Source organism: Syngnathoides biaculeatus, chromosome 13 (genome assembly GCF_019802595.1).
Source record: "Syngnathoides biaculeatus isolate LvHL_M chromosome 13, ASM1980259v1, whole genome shotgun sequence".
Taxonomy (NCBI): Eukaryota; Metazoa; Chordata; class Actinopteri; order Syngnathiformes; family Syngnathidae; genus Syngnathoides; species Syngnathoides biaculeatus.
This window is the reverse complement of record NC_084652.1, coordinates 18,458,027-18,478,619: the sequence shown is the minus strand read 5'-3', so window position 1 is coordinate 18,478,619 and position 20,593 is coordinate 18,458,027. Positions and strand designations below refer to the sequence as shown.

The window sequence follows — 20,593 nt, the reverse complement described above, 5'->3', positions numbered from 1 at the left end:
CACCTAGGGGCAATTTAGAGTGTCCAATTAATGATGCATGTTTTTGGGATGTGGTAATCCCACACAGCCACCGGGAAAATATGGAAATTCCACAAAGGCGGGGCCGGGAATTGAACCTCGGTCCCCAGAACTGTGAGGCTAACGCTCTGCAGCTGCTCCACCGTGCCACCACTGGGAGGTCCTCTATATTCATGTTTGGGGTATTTGAATCATATCTGAAAATCGATCTTTCTCACCATAGTGAATGTTTTTATAAGCGCCTTAGGCCCATCAGATTGAGAGTGGAAATGCCTGTGGATGATAAGATGAAAAGAACGATTGACAAGTTTTTCATGAAGAATTTTAACTTAAGGCCTGATTTATCCAAAAATCCTAACCAATGCTCTGACATGGAGCACTTAAAGCAATAACACTGCTTAGTAGGTTACCAGTCTTGTGGAATATTGCTTAAAATCAAGACATTTATATACACTTACTTATGAATACTTTAAAAAGAATAAAGTCCTAATTTTGTCGAGAAAATTTTTTTACGTAAGTACATTTTATTAATAAACTGTAGTGCTTTTCTTCACATGGTTAAAATCCAGAATCACAAGCATTATACAGTAAAAGTGACACGCTGATCCAGGATCAGCTCAGGAAGTGTCAAAATTCAAGCAAGAGAGAGCCACTGATCCATAATTCTTCCACAATAGTGAAGTGAATGATATTGAAGAACCGCGTTTAGTTTGAAAAAGCAGAAGGGCTTCCCTTTCAACTGAAAAACCTCTTATACATGCAAGTAATGTCCTTGTGAAAAGCACGAGTAAAAACACTCTTACACTCTGAAACACAAACACACACACAAGTGAAAATGCTCACACATCATACTGGAATACATTTTGCAGTCTTATCTATGAGAGTTTTGAAACCTGATTTATGTCCCTGATGGCCCCTCCTGTTTCCGTGTGGTCCAACAGAGCACAGATGCTTGCCTTCCACGGGTGGCGACCTGCTGTTTTTCCACATTTCAAAGAGATAAGTGTAATCCTGCCGTAATCTCATTAAACACTGACCCGGACGGGCGCTATGAATAGATTACCACTGGGAGATAATCCCGCCCTAAAATCATGGTCAATGTGGAAGATAAAAACAAATCAGACGCACCCGGGAAGCTTCAAACGTTCGCATATGTTGGCGTGTGCAACGCCACCTTGAGGGGGTGCCAACACGACATGTGCCTAATCTAGAAATGGTCTTCTTTGTCATGTTCGTTTTAGCGCTGGCTGACATTTTCCTTCTGTTTCCACTTTATAGAGCTTGAAGAAATCTTTGCTACCCACACGCAGTGACAAAATTTCACGTCAATTTAGCAAGTGAGGATTAGCGGTACATAAAGGCATGGATGGATGACATACGAGATCGAGTCGACATACTGTCTTTTCAGGCATTGTTTGTATGAGGTTCTGTGGGCCTACTTCTGATAAACACGTCTACCAATTTTCATGTTGCTAAGTTAAAAACTGTCTTCAAGGGGTGTATTTTCAGAATCCCCCGAGGAAATGGTCACAGCCAACTGGTTAACTTCCCGTGTGTTTTCAGGCATAACTTCTCGAGACTTTTTTGTGGGTCTACACTTTACAGATATGCCTACCAAATTGCGTGTAGCTCAGTCAAACTGGGTTCAGGGGCTGTATTTTAAAATTTTGCTTTGTACAAGTTTGTCTTTGAAGTTCCTGTGGAAAATTCCCATCTAAATATCATATTTCCTGAGTTTTTTCAGGCATTGCTTCTTGAGACATTTTGCGGGTCTACCCCTGATAGCCATGCCACCAAATGTCATTTTACAAGGGCAAATTGTCTTGGGGGCTCTAATCTCGAAGAAAGTCTTGAGCTGCTGCTTGAGCTGTTTTGTGTTTCATGGCAAGTCATCAATGTTCACCACCATGCTCTGCCCACATGGACTGACAAATTGTCTGTCTTGTATACATTTGAAATTAAGTAGCAATGGGACAAAATCTCTAAAATATCTGTCTTTGAAAGAACCTGAACACCAAATTTCAAGTTGATAAATCTAACTGGCTGTAGGGGGGTTGAATTAAAAAAAAAACCTAAGAGTCAAGAGTTTTGTGCTTTATAGCTAGTCAACAAGCTTTGCTGCCCCCACTTAATGACAAAAACCTGAAGTCTTTTTCAATTTAGTGTCTTCCATCTGTCTAGTATATGTGATTCGTAATTGATAAAATCTGATAAAATCTTGAGGGTTTGTCTTCTAAGAACGCCTGGAAATATCCAAAATGTCCCGAACAAAGAAGACTTCCTTTGTGTTTTCACACATTGTTTCTGAAGACTTTTGGTGCGCCTAGTCACGATACAAAAGTCTACCAAGATTCATCTTGCCATCTCCAACTGACACCTGGGCCTGAGTTTTCAAAATTTTGCTTAGACCTATTTATCTTTGTAGAACCTCAAGAAATGATCAAAATTAGCCCAATATGGCCACCTACAAACCAAAACAGCAGATTTCTGATTTTCTAGTAGGGTGTCTTGAGACTTCTGAAGATTGTCAGTTCAAGAATTCTTCTTCTGTTGTTTACTGCACTGTGGCAAAATGCAGGCAGAGAATAGCACTGACATATTTCCAGGTCATAGAGGTCAAAAGACATACCTCCCGTGCCTACGTGGCGCCAATGTTGAATGTGGGGCATTGACGTGACAGCCATGTGATGATGGTTCTATCTATTGCCTGTTGTGAATACAGCGTGTCAGAGAGAGAGAGAGAGAGAGTGGTATAGCTCAGAGGAATACAAAACAAGTCTTTGGCATCTGGAACATGCTATTTTTATGGTACAGAGACATTTTTGTTGTCAAGCTGTTCATCTTTGACAACGGTTTTGGAATTAGAAAGCACTCTAATTCCTCGCAGCTCATGAAAGTGACTCACCTATGATGAATATTGTATGCCAACATTGTCACTATGGTCAAGCACACCATGTTTGGTAAATTTGAATAAAATATCAAACTTTTACTTTGAAGCTTTTTTTTCCACATTTATGTACAATACCTTTTGACTATACTGGGTATTTTAAGATACAAAAAAAATTACTGTCAAGTAATATGTGGGAATATGGCCTCAAAAAATTGTGGTTTTATGTAACACACAATCGACTACCGTACATCGGCTGACCCCCATTCGATTAGGTTGATCTATCGAGGCTCCACAGTATATCTTCTTCTTCTTCTTCTTTTCCTTTCGGCTTGTCCCGTTAGGGGTCGCCACAGCGTGTCATCTTTTGCCATCTTAGCCTATCTCCTGCATCTTCCTCTCTAACCCCAACTGCCCTCATGTCTTCCCTCACTACATCCATAAACCTTCTCTTTGGTCTTCCTCTCGCTCTTTTGCCTGGCAGCTCCATCCTCAGCATCCTTCTACCAATATACTCACTCTCTCGCCTCTGGACATGTCCAAACCATCGAAGTCTGCTCTCTCGAATCTTGTCTCCAAAACATCCAACTTTGGCTGTCCCTCTAATGACCTCATTTCTAATCCTATCCAACCTGGTCACTCCGAGCGAGAACCTCAACATCTTCATTTCTGCCACCTCCATTTCTGCTTCCTGTTGTTTCTTCAGTGCCACCGTCTCTAATCCGTACATCATGGCCGGCCTCACCACTGTTTTGTAAACTTGGCCTTTCATCCTAGCAGAGACTCTTCTGTCACATACGACACCAGACACCTTCCGCTAGCTGTTCAAACCTGCTTGGACCCGTTTCTTCACTTCCTTACCACACTCACTATTGCTCTGGATTGTTGACCCTAAATATTTGAAGTCCTCAACCCTCGCTATCTCTTCTCCCTGTAGCCTCACTCTTCCCCCTCCACCTCTCTCATTCACGCACATATATTCTGTTTTACTTCGGCTAATCTTCATTCCTCTCCTTTCCAGTGCATGTCTCCATCTTTCTAATTGTTCCTCTGCATGCTCTCTGCTTTCACTGCATATGACAATATAATTTGTGAACATCATGGTCCAAGGGGATTCCAGTCTAACCTCATCTGTCAGCCTATCCATTACCACTGCAAACAGGAAGGGGCTCAGAGCTGATCCCTGATGCAGTCCCACCTCCACCTTAAATTCCTCTGTCACACCTAAGGCACACCTCACCATTGTTCTGCTGCCATCAAACATGTCCTGTACTATTTTAACATACTTGTCTGCTACACCAGACTTACGCATGCAGTACCACAGTTCTTCTCTTTGTACTCTTTCATAGGCTTTCTCTAGATCCACAAAGACACAATGTAGCTCCTTCTGACCTTCTCTGTACTTTTCCACGAGCATCCTCAAGGCAAATAATGGATCTGTGGTACTCTTTCTCATTTTCTTCATTCATCAACTTCTCAAAGTATTCTTTCCATCTATTTAGCACACTACTGGCACCAGTCAACACATTTCCATCTCTATCCTTAATCACCCTTACCTGCTGCACATCCTTCCCATCTCTATCCCTCTGTCTGGCCAACCTGTAGAGATCCTTTTCTCCTTCTTTCGTGTCCAACCTGGTGTACATGTCTTCATATGCCTCTTGTTTAGCCTTTGCCACCTCTACCTTTGCCCTACGTCGCATCTCGATGTACTCCTTTCACCTCTCCTCAGTCCTCTCAGTATCCCACTTCTTCTTCGCTAATCTCTTTCCTTGTATGACTCCCTGTATTTTGGGGTTCCACCACCAAGTCTCATTCTCCCCTTTCCTAGCAGATGACACACCAAGTACTCTCCTGCCTGTCTCTCTGATCACCTTGGCTGTCGTCGTCCAGTCTTCCGGGAGCTTCGGTTGTCCATCGAGAGCCTGTCTCACCTCTTTCCGGAAGGCCGCACAACATTCTTCCTTTCTCAGCTTCCACCACATGGTTCTCTGCTCTACCTTTGTCTTCTTAATCTTTCTACCCACTACCAGAGTCATCCTACACACCACCATCCTATGCTGTCGAGCTACACTCTCCCCTACCACTAATTTACAGTCAGTAATCTCCTTCAGATTACATCGTCTGCACAAAATATAATCCACCTGTGTGGTTCTACCTGCGCTCTTGTAGGTCACTATATGTTCCTCCCTCTTCTGTAAATAAGTGTTCACTACAGCCATCTCCCTTTTTGCAAAGTCCACCACCATCTGTCCCTCAAAGTTCCTTTCCTGGATGCCGTACTTACCCATCACTTCTTCATCGCCCCTGTTTCCTTTACCAACATGTCCATTACAATCTGCACCAATCACAACTCTCTCGCTGTCTGGGATGCTCAGAACTACTTCATCTAGTTCCTTCCAGAGTTTCTCTTTCAACTCTAGGTCACATCCTACCTGTGGGGCATAGCCGCTAACCACATTATACATAACACCCTCAATTTCAAATTTTAGTCTCATCACTCGATCTGATACTCTTTTCACCTACAAGACATTCTTAGCCAGCTCTTCCTTTAAAATAACCCCTACTCCATTTCTCTTCCCATCTACTCCGTGGTAGAATAATTTAAACCCTGCTCCTAAACTTCAAGCCTTACTACCTTTCCACCTGCTCTCTTGGATGCACAGTATATCAACCTTTCTCCTAATCATCATGTCAACCAACTCCTGAGCTTTTCCTGTCATAGTCCCAACATTCAAAGTCCCTACACTCAGTTGTAGGATCTGTGCATTCCTTTTTTTCTTCTGACGCTGGATCCGGTTTCCTCCTTTTCTTTGTCTTTGACCCACAGTAGCTAAATTTCCACCGACGCCCTGCAGGTTAGCAGTGCCGGGGGCGGGCGTTGTTCACCCGGGCCACGACCGATCCGGTATGGGATTCTTTAGATGAACGCTCATATTTGTTTGGCACAGTTTTTACGCCGGATGCCCTTCCTGACGCAACCCTCTGCATTTATCCGGGCTTGGGACCGGCCTACAGATTGCAATGGTTTGTGCCCCGATAGGGCTGCATTGCTCCACAGTATATCTAAAGCTATATAAAACACAAAGTTATATGAAAGCTAAAATGACAGGGCTACAACTATAAAAATTTCATAAAGATAAAATTCCATTGCTTCTCTATACTGTTTATCCTCACTTGGGGCGGGGATGTGCTGGAGGCTTATCCCAGTTGACTTCAGGGCGAGGGGTGTGTAACATATTGGAATTGGTTGCCAGACAATCAACCATTCATACCTACCAACAATTTAGTCTTCACTTAACCTACCATGAATGTTTTTGGAGTGTGCTATGAAACTGGATTACCAAAACAAAGCGCATTCCAACACAGTGAGAATCTGCAACCTCCACACTGAATCCAATTTAATCGATTGACCACTGCGCTGCAAGATAAAATACAATAAATAATAATATCATGTTGTTGTTTTTTTTTCTTGAAAACATGAATGTTCTCTGCAGCCCTGAGATGTTCGGGCAGTGTTCCATATCTGTGGGCCATGAAACTGGAATGATGCCTCACAATGTATGTGCCTCCCGAGTTTGGGCCTAACTAAAGGCCAGAACTGGAGCACCTCAGGGTCCGCGAGGCTTCATAGCGTAAAAGCAAATCTGAGAATTATGAAGGGCCAAACCATTAAAGCTGTATAAAATATCACCTCTGATATTGTCTATCTTTCCTCTGAACTGGAATGCAATATCCCCAGAGAGAGAGTTAGTTGTGATTAAAGGGAACCTGTTTAAATCAAGATTATATAAATGATACAGAACATCTTTTACCATCTTTGATCGTACTGTTATAAGATTTAAATTGATCGCATAACATTTGAGAATAGCTCTTCGTGCTCCAATTTCTCTCTGCCACCCTGCAGCTTCTTTTTATTTATTTATTTATTTATTTATTTACTTACTTATTTATTTATTATTTTTTTTTGATCACATCAGTTCTCCATGGGGATTTTGTCAACATCGATCGACATCACTGCTAAATTTCAAAATATTCAGTCAAACTGGATTTAGGGGCTGGATTTTCAAAATCTCTCTTGGACAAGTTGTGCTTGCAAAAAAAGTTCAAAATGACCCTGAAATGATTGTTTCAAACCCAAATGTCAAACTTCTTGTTTTTTTTATTTTTTCCAAGCACGGCTTATTGAGAATATATTCTGGCTCTACCCAAATGTCTATCTGCTCAGTTGTAAAGGCTTTGAGGGCTGAAATTTTAAAATCTCTCTTGGACATAATTCTCTTTGAAGGAGCGCTTGAAAATGAGCCTAAAATGGCTGAGTTAAATGAAAATTGCAGACTTCCTTCAGGAATGTCTTCAACAGAGTGTTTTTTTTGTTCTCTCATGATAGAGTTGGCTGCCAAATTTCAAGCAGCTAAGTGAAACTGGCTGTGGGCTCCTTTTTTTTTTTTTTTTTCTTTTGAGCAACAAACCTGAGTTGATTAGTGAGGCGACATGTTGACATTTAAAGGAGACACTTGGGGCACATGACTCGGCGCCTTAATGAAGACGGATGACTGTGAAAGCCCGAAGCTCCGTGTCACGGCTCTTCTTCACCTGCCCCGCCTCATCGCGCTCGACCTTGGAACCTCGCTGCCAAAATTGTCCGCAGAGACGCAGCTGAAGTTGGCCAGACAATCGATAGGTCTCCACCCGCAACAGGGCGGACCATCCCCGAGCCACAGAGCTGCCTAATTAATATGGCGGCAGGGAGTGGGGAATAATGCTTGTCTTTTGCTTTTACGGTAAAGCAAGAGGCCCAAAAATAAGCCTCGGTGCATTAAGGTTGGACCAGAAAGCTATTTTATTGATTATTTAGAGTTTGTTACTCCCTTGTGAGATTTTTATTTCTCATCATAACAGAGAAGCCCCCCCCCCCCATTTACTGTAATTGCATCAACTTCCACATAAAGTATTTTTCTGGGAAGATAATGTGATAATAACTGCTTGCTTTGTGGAGAAAAAAAGTCCCTTTTTTTTTTCAAAATGTGCATGTAAACATGATCCTTGAGAAATGAAGCCCTCACATGCTCTTTTCTCGTGTAGGGTTGTAATACTTTAGTAATAGTGGTAATCTGGGAAAAAATTTGCATGGGTTGAAACCGCATACCTCAAGTCAGATGTTTCCAAAATAAAGCTAAATAAACAGATGAGCACCATGACTTTGGCCATATTGACTCCGCGATTGCCTTCCACAATTAATTTGAGTTTATTTGCCATGATGATTTTTTACTAATTAATACTTTTTTGTGACTACCACGGCTGCAAGTGCACTGCTTACTCAAACAACAAGTCTGCAAAAAAGAGAGTGAAAAAGAGTTGAGTTTTTCAAAAAGTGAAGGAAAAGTGGATTTAAATATTTGTGGGGGAAAAAATGAGTTTTTATTTTCCAGCCATATTTAGCCACCCCTTTTGTGATTGTTGTCTTTTTTTCAGCATACGGTAATTCCATTGTGTCAGACACAAAAGGGAGACAACTTTAATGAATTTTTGGAATCCATTGATCAGCATTAGCGCGGCGTCATCAACATAATAACGCAAGATTGACGGACTGACGGATTATTTCCCCGCATTGTTCCGATTGTGGTGGCTCGCTAAAAGCTTTTTTATTTACAGACATTTTTTGGACGTGCCTGCGAGGTCACGGCACGGATGCTAAAAGCTTCATAAAACATTTAGCGTGGCTGAGTGCACGTCAACGAGCAGACACGTCGTCGCGCTTCCGAGGAGGACAAGGATGAGGATGAAGAAAAGAGCCCGCGGGTGATTCCTCGCTACAGATCCATCGTGTGGAGCGAATGGAGACGTCTGAATGACATGTAGAGGTCAAATATCAGCACGGCGCCACGCTACACTCCACTGAAACACGAGCGCTTTTGTGCATTCAGTTATAAATAGCCAACCACGCTAAAAGAGAGTGGCACAATACAGAAAATAATAAATAAAATGGGGTGGAACGGTGATTAAGCTGGTAAAGCGTTCGCCTCACAGTTCTGACGAACCGGGTTCGATCCCAGCCCCACCTGTGTGGAGTTTGCATGTTCTCCCCATGCCTGTGTGGGTTTTTTTCCCTCGACATCCCAAAAACACGCAACATTAATTGGAAACTCTAAATTGCCCCGAGGTGTGATTGTGAGTGGAGCTGTTTGTCTCCATGTGCCCTGCGATTGGCTGGCGACCAGTTCAGGGTGTACCCCGCCTCCTACCCGTTGACAGCTGCGATAGGCTCCAGCACTCCACGCGACCCTCGTGAGGATAAGCAGCTAACAAAATGGATGGATAGATGGATAAATAAAATGTTAATTTCTTTTTTTTTTTTTTTACAAAACGTATTCCCATATTGAACAAACTTTCCCTTTTGATTATAGAAAAGCAAAGAACAATGTAATTGCTAAATTATCAAATGACGATAACTTTTGGCATGAGCTCACCCTATCGTGGTTGCCTGTTCACCATCCATACCACTACACGCACTCTCCGCTCTTTTATTAACCTCTTAATTTCCAAACTCCATACTATTTTTGGTCAATCATGTTTTTAATTTTCTTCCCTAAACCACTGGAACACTGCCACAAATACTGCAGCTCATCCCGTTTATCCCAATATCATCATATCATCAGAAATTCTTGAGGGTTATTCTACATGATCGCTGCACCTGTTTAGTTTATTATGAAACTTTGACCATGTGATCTCTATCAGGTAAGTATATGACATTGTACAGTTTGTTGTTTATAAATGTATGTTCATTTGTATTTGTTTTTATTTTGTTTTGTTTTAATCTGTTGTCTGCTGGCAGGTCAGCGTTGCAAATGACCACAATTTCTCCATAGCTTTACCTGAATAAATTCAGGTTACATAAGTAAGTCACATTTTGCTTGTTCCCCCCACCCCCGACCCCCTTCTGTGGTTTTATTTCTCTTACCCAACAACTTTATAAAAGTATTGTTTACTCGCATTAACCTGCATCAAATTTCACAGAAATATAATAATGGTGTTCTTTAAATATGGAGTGTTGTCCAATAAAAATTGCAGATCAGTTTGTGCCCTGTTTGTATCATGGATTTATTAAACAATTGGAAATTTTTTGGGTGGGTTTTTAGTATGCAGTGAATAATCCACTGTATTTCACTTTCTCTGGACCAATAAGAATTGAAGTGGATAAAAATATGCAAAACCTGCATTCAGTTTTTTGATCTTTCGACATACATTGAAGTGCACATTTAATTTATTTTTCTCCTCATCAGGATACATACCGGATGTACTGTATCATTGGTCCAAAATTGAAGACATTAAAGAGAAAACGCAAACAAACATTTGCATTGTTTCATTCCCTCCCCCAATGAGAATTGAGAAGAGAATTGATCAGAAATCAGATCAGTAGTGGAATCCGAACCAGCAAATTGTTAGCATTTGTCATTCCTATTTGTTGACATCATGTGGTATCCTGGTGCTAAGGTACTAGGTTGAAGTGAGTTCTGGAATTTCATTTAAACAAAAATAGTGCTTTGTCACCACCATGTGTTATACATTCACAATTATATACCTTTCTAAGGGTTGCATTAATTCTGTTTTTTTCCCTTCCAGGGCACTTTCCTCCCAATCATGGACGAACGCTGTACTTTCTGTAATGCCCTCAAATGTGGAAAAGGGGAGCCACAGTCACATTCCACTTTTTGCGATTCATGAACTGAAATTTTCAGCCCAGACTTCCCCATATTTCCAGTCCTTTGAGACCATTTTTACTGATCCTTTAAAATATTCAAATATTTACATCCATCAATTTTCTGGGCCACTTATCCTCACAAAGTTCGCGGGAGTGCTGCACCGAATCCCATCTGACATTGGGCAGGAGAGGAGGGGGGGGGGTAGACCCTGAACTGGTTGTCAGCCAACTGCAGGGCACATGGGAGACAGACAAACAGTCATATTCACAAATCACACCTAGGGGCAATTTAGAGTGTCCAATTAATGTTGCATGTTTTTGGGATGTGGGAGGAAACCGGAGTGCCCGGAGAGAAAACCCACACAGGAACGGGAAGAACATGCAAACTCCACACAGGCGGGGCCGGGATTTGAACCCCCGGTCCTCAAAACTGTGAGGCAAACGTTTTATAGCTGCACCAACCATGGCGCTAAATATTTACAATTGATAGCAAAAAAAAAAAAAATTCAAAAAAATCATTTTTTGACAGATACAAAACTAAGATATACGCCATGGCACATGTTGAACGTCATTGTCCCTTCAATCCATGAATTCCATCATCTGTTCTCAATATTGACACACACTTTCTATTACCAAGGGCAACACATACTCTCTCCATGCCATACATAGAGAATATATAGTCTGTTCAAGAGTCAGGTGTCTAAACTTGTCCCATTTCCAACGTGGTGGCATTTCTCTCTTGTCATCAACGTGGCAAGCCGAGTTTCACCATCTGATCTTTATCTTCCACTCCAAAAATGTGCTGAACTCACTCAAATAAAAAGTGATGTACTGCCACCATCTACGAAGATCTATTAGTCATTATAATTATTTAAAAACATAAATTTCCCAGACAAGCTGGATGAGATCCTATCCCACACCTGCCCATTGAAAAACGTTCTTGAATATATTAATCGGTGCCAGTAAAGGTATGATTGTAATTCTTATGATTTTCAATCTATAACTGCCACACTGCATGAATTTGTGAAAAGCAAACCGGGAATAGTGAACACCCGCCTACTCTCCATTCACTTTTCACAAATTGACAAAAAAAAATGTTCATTGTGCATGTTTTATGAAGCATCAATGCAGCCGGGAAAGAAAGCGGGTCACGAGGGGCTCGGGGCTCATTGTGCGCCCCACAAAATCATCTTGCCAGCAAAGCGATGGCAGCTTTCTTTGATTCAAAAAAAAAAAAAAAGCTTTTTTACGACGTGGCGCTCTCCAGCTCGCATGTTGTAACCCCGACTTACCCCCCTCTTTTCACCCATTTTCCCGCTTTATCTTTGCGCCACAGCCGCCGCTTCAGGTAAGCCGAGTTTGACCTTGAAAAAGGAAGCTACGGCGGCTAATCGACAAGCGCACGGCGCTGGGATTTGTGTGGAAATGTGCGTGTGAGTGTGAGAGAGCGATATAGACTGCTATTGACTTCATAATGGTGTCCGCTTCACAGAAAAGCCCTCAGCGCAAGTGTGCACATGAACACAAACTGGTAGAAATTGACACTCATGTTGACACACAGCCATCCCCTGATACGTCCTGGATTTTTAAGCAATATTTTTTCGTTATAGTTTTTCACTGTACAAAAGAAATTGAATTCAGACTTGCGCTCCTTCATTGTAATACTGGTGTCACATTCTGCAGGCCAGGCAGCACTGAATTCGACTGGAAGGCATGTTGCGTAATTAAGAGAAAGAAGACAAGTGAAAAACCCTCTGTGTCCAAATATAGTCAATTTCATATGTATTTTTTTACAACTGGATACTATCGGTCTGTCCCCACATCTATTTTTTCACATTATGAACCTATTTGTTGAACTTTCAATTTTCTTGGGAGTGATGTAAGTGCTCTGCAGGATCTGAGAATTATGTGGCCACATGGTTGTCTCTGCATTGTTCTATACATTATCAAGCAAAAATAGTGTGATAGGTTAGATACATTTGAGTAAACCTTCCATCTATTCATCCATCCATTTTCTTTTGCTTATCCGAGGTCGGGCCTCAGGGGCAGTAACTTTAATAGGCAAGCCCAGACTTCCCTCTGAACAGTCACTTCCTCCAGCTCTTCCAAGGTGATCCTGAGGCGTTCCCAAGCAAGGCGAGAGACAGTTTCTCCAGCGCCATCTCCAGGGTCTCCTCCCGGTGGGACATCTTTGGAACACGTAACCAGGGAGGCTTTCAGGAGGCATCCTAAACAGATGCTCGACCCATCTCATCTGGCTCCTCTCAATCCGGAGGAGCAGTGGCTGTACTCTGAGCCCTTCCAGGATTACCGAGCTTCTTAGACTATCACTAAGGTAGAGCCTAGACACCCTCCAGCAGAAACTCATTTAAGTCATTGTATCCGATGTGATGGTCTGAGCGCTCCCCTGTGCTGAAAAGTCTCCTTGTGATTAATGCGTATGCGTTACTAACAGGGGAAGTCTGGGTACGGAGCAGACGCTTACTGGGAAATCTCCCAGCCTCACAGTTACCCTTCGTCTACATAAAAGGAGCTAACATAAATTATAACGTAACCCTAACCTTAACCTTAAAATAAAAGTTGATAATAAGTTATGCACATATATGTATGTTCGCAGTGTTCATCTTTCTGAGACGTCCAGAGCGAACATGAAAACTAGGCGACAAGTTATCGAATGGCACAAGCATGGATGGGAATGTTTCAGACTAGCCGGAAGTTTACAAAATATGCATATATTAATGCGCCTACCCGTTAATCACAAGAAGACATTTCAGTACCGGGAGCGCTCAGACCGTCACACCGGTATCTTCTTCTGTGGGACATGGCCCACAGCTCATCACCATAGGTGAGGGTATGAACATAGATTGACCAGTAGATTGAGAGCTCCGCCTTGGGCTGAGCTCCTTCTTCACCACAACGGATACAAAGTCCACATTAGTGCAGACGGTGGACCGGATCGCTTGTCGATCTCTGCTTCCATTCTTCCCTCACTCATGTACAAGACCCCAAGATACTCCTCCACTTAGGTAAGGATCTCATCAACAACCTGGAGAGCGCACTTCACCCTATTCCGACGAAGGACCGTGGTCTCACATTTAGAGGTGCTGATTCTCATACCAGCCACTTCACACAGCTGCCAACCCCTCCAGTGAGAGTTGGAGATCGTGGCATAGTAAAGCTAACAGAACCACATCATCTGCAAAAAGCAGAGATGCAATAGTAGGCCACCAAACTGGACCCCCTTTTATGCCTCTGACACTGGTTGTATTTATAGGGACCAAACGGACCGTATCATGGGTTTTGGTACCCTATACTCCCGAAGCACCCCCACAGGACTCCCCGAGGGGCATGGTCGAACGCCTTCTCCAAGTCCACAAAACACATGTAGCCTGTTTGGGCAAACTCCCATGCACCCTCAAGGATCTTGCCATGGGTGTAGAGCTGGTCCACTGTTGCACGGCGAGGATGAAACGCACATTGCTCCTCCTGAATCTGAGATTCGACTTCCTGACGGAGCTCCTCTCCAGCAACCCTAAATAGACCTTACCAGGGAGGCTGAGGAGTGTGATCCCCCTCAAGTTGGAACGCGCCCTCTGGTCCCCCTTCTTAAAAAGGGGGACTACCACCCCAGTCTTCAAAACCAGAGGCTCTGTCCCCGATCTCTATGCTATGTTCCAGAGGTGTCTCAGCCAGAACAGCGGCACAATATCCAGAGCCTTTAGGAACTCTGGGCGAATCTCATCCATCCCAGGGGTCTTGCCACTGAGGAGCTTTTTAACCACCTCGGTGACTTCAACACCAGTGGTAGAAGAGCGCGGCTCAGAAACCCCAGACTTTGCTTCCTAACGGGAAAGCATGTTGGTGAAATTGAGGAGGTTTTCAAAGAATTCTCACCTCTGACAAACAACATCTCAAGCTGAAGTCAACTGTGCCCCCCACTATCCATAGTCTTGATGGTCCACTGCTTCCTCCTCCTGAGATGCCAGATGGTGGATCAGAATTTCCTCGACACCGTCCGGAAGTCGTTCTCTGTGACCTCACCAAACTCCTCCCATTCTTGCTTAAGCGATCACAAAAATTGCATTCCTCTTAGCCACCCGCACACATCAAATGCCTCTGGAGTCCCACAGCTCAGAAAGGCTCAATAGGAATCTTAACACAATCCCTCACCGCTGGTCTCCACCAACAGGTTTGGGGATTGACACAACGACAGGCACCGACTACCTCACGGCCACAGATTTAGTCAGCTGCCTCAACAATAGAGCCGTGGTGTATGGTACATTTGGACTCAATGTACCCAGCCTCACTCGAGATGTGGGTGGCGTTCTGCCGGAGGTGGGAGCTGAAACGCCTTCTGACAGAGGATTCTGACAGACATTCCCAGCAAACCTTCACAATATGTTTGCGGTAGCCAGGTCGGCATCTTCCCCCACCCTCGTAGCCAACTCACCTCCAGGTGGTGATCTGTGGACACCTACACCGCTCTCTTCACCAGAGCAACCAAGTCGCAAGTCCGATGACACAATCACAAAATCCATCATTGAACCGCGTTCAGTGTGTCTTGGTGCCGAGTATAAGTATGGACACTCTTATCCATGAACATCATGTTCGATTTCTGATCGGGATGTGGGGGGTCCTCCCAATCATGCCCTTCCAGGTCTCAATATCATTGTCTATGTAAGCATTAAAGTCCCCTTGCAGAATGGTGGAGTCCCCAGCCGGAATGCTCTACAGTGCCCACTCCAAGGACTCTAAAAAGGGTGGGTACTCTGACAACCCCTCCACCACAGTAAGGTGAGGGCTCAAGAAGGGGTTGAATAAACCTCTTTTTTTTTATGTGGCGCTGTAAAGCTTCGTCTCAGAAGGAACTGGTCACCCATGAAGGTAAATAGATATTTCCACCTATCAAACTGCTTGGTCAGCTCATTGACTTAATTATTTCATCACTCTTGGAAGATGATGTAACCACAGTCATTTGCTTTTGTGAGCTATTAAAGGCTTTCTTTTTTTGTTCACAGGGATCAACGTGAGCGGAGACTTTGATGTGGACCGCTGGCGATGTTTGTACCATTTTAATCAATGGTAACCACATTTTTTTGTAGCTTGTCAAAATAGCGATCGAACATGATTTTGTGGTGGTGTTGATGTTGGTAGACTTTATATAATGGTAATAAAGAATAAAATAACTGGTAACTCAAGCACAATGTCGGTTTTTTTTTAATTCCTTGAAATGTAGTTATTTTGAAGATGTGAGGATTCTATCTGAGGAGGATGACATGCCTTTGAGTATTGTTGTGTGCTTTGTTTCTGTTGCTTCTCTATTTTTGTTGAACACTAACATCATTAATTTTTTACCCTGTATTTGCGACATGTAATGACAAAGTCCAAAAATTGTAATCTATTATTATCTTAAAAAATAAGACGTGAGTAAGCGTCAACTATATAAGCAGACTCTAATCTTGAATGTTTTGCTGCTTAGGATGATGAAGGGGGATACGGTTGGGGGGTCAGTACCAGCATCTTGTTGTTTTCCAGAGAAGATCAGAGCGTGGCGGCGTTGAAAGAAAAGAGGCGTTCGATACCGCGGGCCAAAGACAAAGGCTGTGGGGGTGGTGCAATGCCACCCACCCGAGAGGCTTTAAGGAGATGGCGTCAAATCGATGCAGGCTATTCCAAGCCTGACGGGATGAGAGGAACGAAACCCGCTTGGGAATCTTAAAGTAAATCTGGATGCCAAGCGCACACACTTGCTGACTTATTGCTCGCGTGCCTGGTGGAAATGGTCAAGGGTCGTCTCAAGGACATTCTGACAAAAGCATTCAACAACTCAAACTTAATGTGAAGTCAAATTCGGTAGCAATCGGACCAAACCTGTTAAGATAAATTTGTCTCTGAAGGGGCCCGAGACAAATAATTTTGAAATAGCTGATTTGAACCAAAACTTTTCGGGGATGGCTTCTTGAGACTTATTGGTGGGTCATCTCATCTAATGATTCACTGGTCTGCCAAATTTCATCTTGCTCAGTCAAAATGGCTTCATAGGCTGAATTTTCAAAATTTCTCAGAAGGAGTTCCGGAAAATGACCCTAAAAGGGCTGATTCAAATGAGAATGACAGACTTTCTGTGTCCTTTTAGGCAAACATCATGGGAATTTTTTTGGGTGGGTCTTCTCACAATAGACAATGTCTTCATTTAATGTCGTTAAGTCCAACTGGCTTCAAGGGTTGAATTTTCAAAATCTTTCTTGGACCAGTTTGTCCTTGAAGTATCACTGGAAAAAAAAACCCTAAAAGAAATGCTTCATATCAAAATTAGAGATTTACAGTGGTTTTTTTTTGGATTATCTTCTTGAGAATATTTTCTGGATCTCTTCGTGACAAAGATGATGGCAACATTTCATGTTGCTAAGTCTATATTAAAAAACAGAAAAACACCACATCACACAGCGTTCATTAACTATTGCTACAAAGGACTCGAGTATTTCCTTTGCTCTTTAAGCGACATTAGTGCAAGACTTCTCAGTGTGACTGTATGGATTCATTTGACCTCTGACCTCCCTGAGGACCTTATCAGGTCATCCCATTATGTTAGTTTTCACCTCTAACCTCAACTACATGTTTTCATATTGAAACAAAAAAGAAGTCGACTTCATTTTGCGCTGCATGCCACACTTGAAATAATCACAATCATTCGACCATGGCGCATACTGTATGGAAAACAATGTACTGGTCCCCAAAGTCAGACCACAAATAGACAGACATAGAACTAGTCGAGACCAGATTCAAACCCCGAACCTGAGACGTGTGAGGCAGACATACCACCCACCCCGTTGACCATCCTAACCCTAATAAAGATGCTAACTATGATTGACTGAACGACGTCTTCATTTTCTGACGTGTATTTCTTGAGAGTAAAGATGGCCTGCAGTCAAACGACGGCTAATCCTCCTCATTCCCGGCAAACATTCGTTAATTCTCCCGAGCTGTAACTGACTCATCTTCCATCCTCACTGCCACCAAGATATAAAACGAGAAGGAAATCTTGGGATTAAGCAAAGGAGAGTGACCAGTAGGAGGGGCTACTTGGACTTTGAAGCTTTGAGGTTTTGGATAAAAAGCTCAAGAATGTTCGACAGCGTTCACACATAAAACATTCACGTCATTAATTGATGGCATGAAGGAATTGAAAGCATGACAGAAAGGAAGGGGTCGGTCAGTGAAGAAATTAAATGCGTAAAGAAGGAATGACAAAATTAGCAAATTCAGGATTAAAGATGTGACATGATGAGGCAAAAAAAACGTACAAAATGAAGGAGCGAAGGATCAAGTGAATGGGTGATGAAGGAAACATGGAGAGATGAAATGATGGAATGAGAGATGAAGGACAGATGGCAGTGAAGGAGCAAATGATGGAGTGAAGACATTTGAAAGAAATAAAGCGCAAAGGAACTTGCACAGTGAAGGAATGAAGAAATTGACTGATGAAGGAATTAAGTAAACTGTGAAGGAGGGAGCAAATGATGGAGTGAAGGAACAAGAGGAACTGTGAATTGATGGAGAAAATACAAATGTGGAAACAGAAGTGAAATGGCATGTGGAGGAAATGAAATGAGGGCGTGAAAGGGTGAACGAAAGACAAATGGTCACTAGGTAAAGTATGAACGATGGGTGAAGAATCTCCGTATTAAAATGACAATGGAAAGACGGAAGTGAAGAAAGGAAAGTATAAAGGAATGAGTGGAAGAATACATGAAAAGATGAATGTAGGAAACAATGAAAAGTGAAGAAATAAACCAATGAAATCATGACATGAAGAAAGCGAAAATAAGAAATTGAAATAAGTGGTGAAATGAAGCAATGAAAGGATGAGGAAAAGAATGAAGGAGTAAATACATGAAGTAATGAAAGGAGAACGATATTAAGGAAAAATGACACGGATGCATGAATTGGATTAAATAAAAGATGAAGGAAAGGAAGCAATGATGACATGGTGAAAGGAAAGAATGAAGGAATAAAGAACGGAAATGCTGAATGGACAATGGAAGCGTGAAAGTCAAAATGAATTTGAAAAAAAAAATAAAGGCAGAAAAAGACGTGATGGAATGAATGAAGCTAGGAAGAATGCAAGGAAAGGGTCCGGTGTGCCCACCTGGTTGACGGACAGCGGCGCGTGGTGGGCCAGCAGCAGCCGGACGAGCAGGTGCAGGCCGGAAGTGAAGAGCCCGGCCAGGATGGCCCAGGCCAGCGGCAGGGGCAGCATGCCGTAGGTGGCGAACAGCGCGAACAGCACGTAGCCCACGCCGTCCCCCAGCAGGCCGTACCCCAGCCCCGCCGCCAGGATCTGCGTGGCCATGGCCGCCCAGGTGACGGCGCCGCTGTACCGCAGGTATCCGTGCGACGTGGCGTCCTTGCGCACGGCCACCAGCGCGCAGATGACCACCTCCACGCCGGCGAAGAAGCCCAGCAGCGCGCCCTTGACCGGGTCCATGGGCGCCGAGGCCATGCCAAGGTGCAGCACGAGCAGCGTCAGCTTGGTCACCACGTCCAGGATGTTCATCACCACCACTGACTTCCGCCGCTGGCCCAGGAAGTCGCGCTGGTACAGGCGCTCCAGGTCGCGGGACTTGAAGGCGTTGCGCAGCGTGGGGAAGATGACTCCGCGGTACGTGTAACCCCAGTTCAGGAAGAAGTCCGAGTTGGTGGGCGCGCAGTCGAGCTGCAGGAAGCCCAGGTCGCCGCTGGTGGCCCGCTCGGGGAATACCTTGGTGCCGCCGTTGTTGTGCTGCCGCTCGCCATCGCCACCGGCGCCGCCGCCGCCGCCGCCCACCGACGTCCGGCCGGCGGACTGCTTGCGCACGTCCGGCCGCTCGGGCTCGCCCCATCCCCCGCTGCCTTGCTCGTGGATGAAGCGCTGCTCGGTGATGTGGCGGACGGCGTTCTGCCACAGCAGCCGCTTGCCTCCGTTTCCTCCGGTTCTCCCGCCGCCACCGCCGCTGCTGCTGCTTGGCGTCCGGTTGATGGTGTACAGCTCGTCGCAGCAGGCGCTCGAACAGCGAACTTCGGACAGCTCCATGCCGCGCGCGGGTGGGCCAGTTACCTCTGGTGTGCGCGTGGAACCGGGGGCGCGGGGCTGAGATCTTGCTGCTGCTGGTGGTGGCAGGCGCGGCGTGGAGCGGCTGCGGCGGCACGGCGGGGGGAGCTCAGCATCATCATCCTCACCACCATTCTCATCATCTTCGTCGTCGTCACGCGAAGAGACGGTTTATAAATCCGCGCAAGAACGAGAAACGTGGATTAGGCGCGCGGATTAGCTCCGACCGCCGGAGCATCCGCGAGGTGCCCTAAAAACGCGCAGCTGGAGAGCCTTGGTGAAAACATCCAGAATATTCTTCTTCCCGTGTCAGCACGTGAGGGATTTGTTGGCGTCTGGACGAGCTCCACTCTTGCGCCGACTGATGCTAGACGGCGAGTGCGCTTGCAAAGCCTTCCTCCTCCTCCTCCTTTTCCTCGGTCCACGCGGCGGACGCAACACCTGGTTGAGGGCGGGGGGAGGATACAACACAGTCCCCCTCTAAAAGAAAAAATAAAACAAATCCTTCCTCCTTTTCTTCTGGTGGGTTTAGCGTGTGACGTCATAGATGTATACATGCCCTGGTTCGGATATGATTGAAATTTAAACAAACAAAAAAAAAAGTCGGTATGACCTTGAGGACCAGTTCGCCAATTGGTAAACATTTTTTTTTCCCTCAAAATCCGGTTGTAGTGATTTAGGAATGATTCCAAATACAGCGACCGCGTTGGGAATCATTCGCTTCTTCTTTTTTCAGTTTTCCCGTCATAGTTTACCCATCACGAATAAGTACAGTGCAGATTTTTTTCCCGTTATTATTGCTGCACAAAATTTGCCATATCGCAGGATTTTGAGTGGGTCCTGTAACATAAAATTAAGGCTTCATGGGCTAAAATATTTTAACTAGAAAAAAAAG

General features: G+C 44.2%; 1 protein-coding gene across 1 annotated transcript in view; it reads right to left on the bottom strand.

Moving 5' to 3' along the window:
• Window positions 1–20,169, bottom strand: part of adcy8 (adenylate cyclase 8 (brain)) — an 81,212-nt gene extending 61,043 nt beyond the window's left edge. Inside the window, exon 1 of the mRNA XM_061838191.1 lies at window positions 18,757–20,169. Coding sequence (XP_061694175.1) covers window positions 18,757–19,680 — 924 coding nt within the window. The 5' untranslated portion in view covers window positions 19,681–20,169. The remainder of the gene's footprint in view (window positions 1–18,756) is intronic.
• Between the last annotated feature and the right edge of the window lie 424 nt (window positions 20,170–20,593).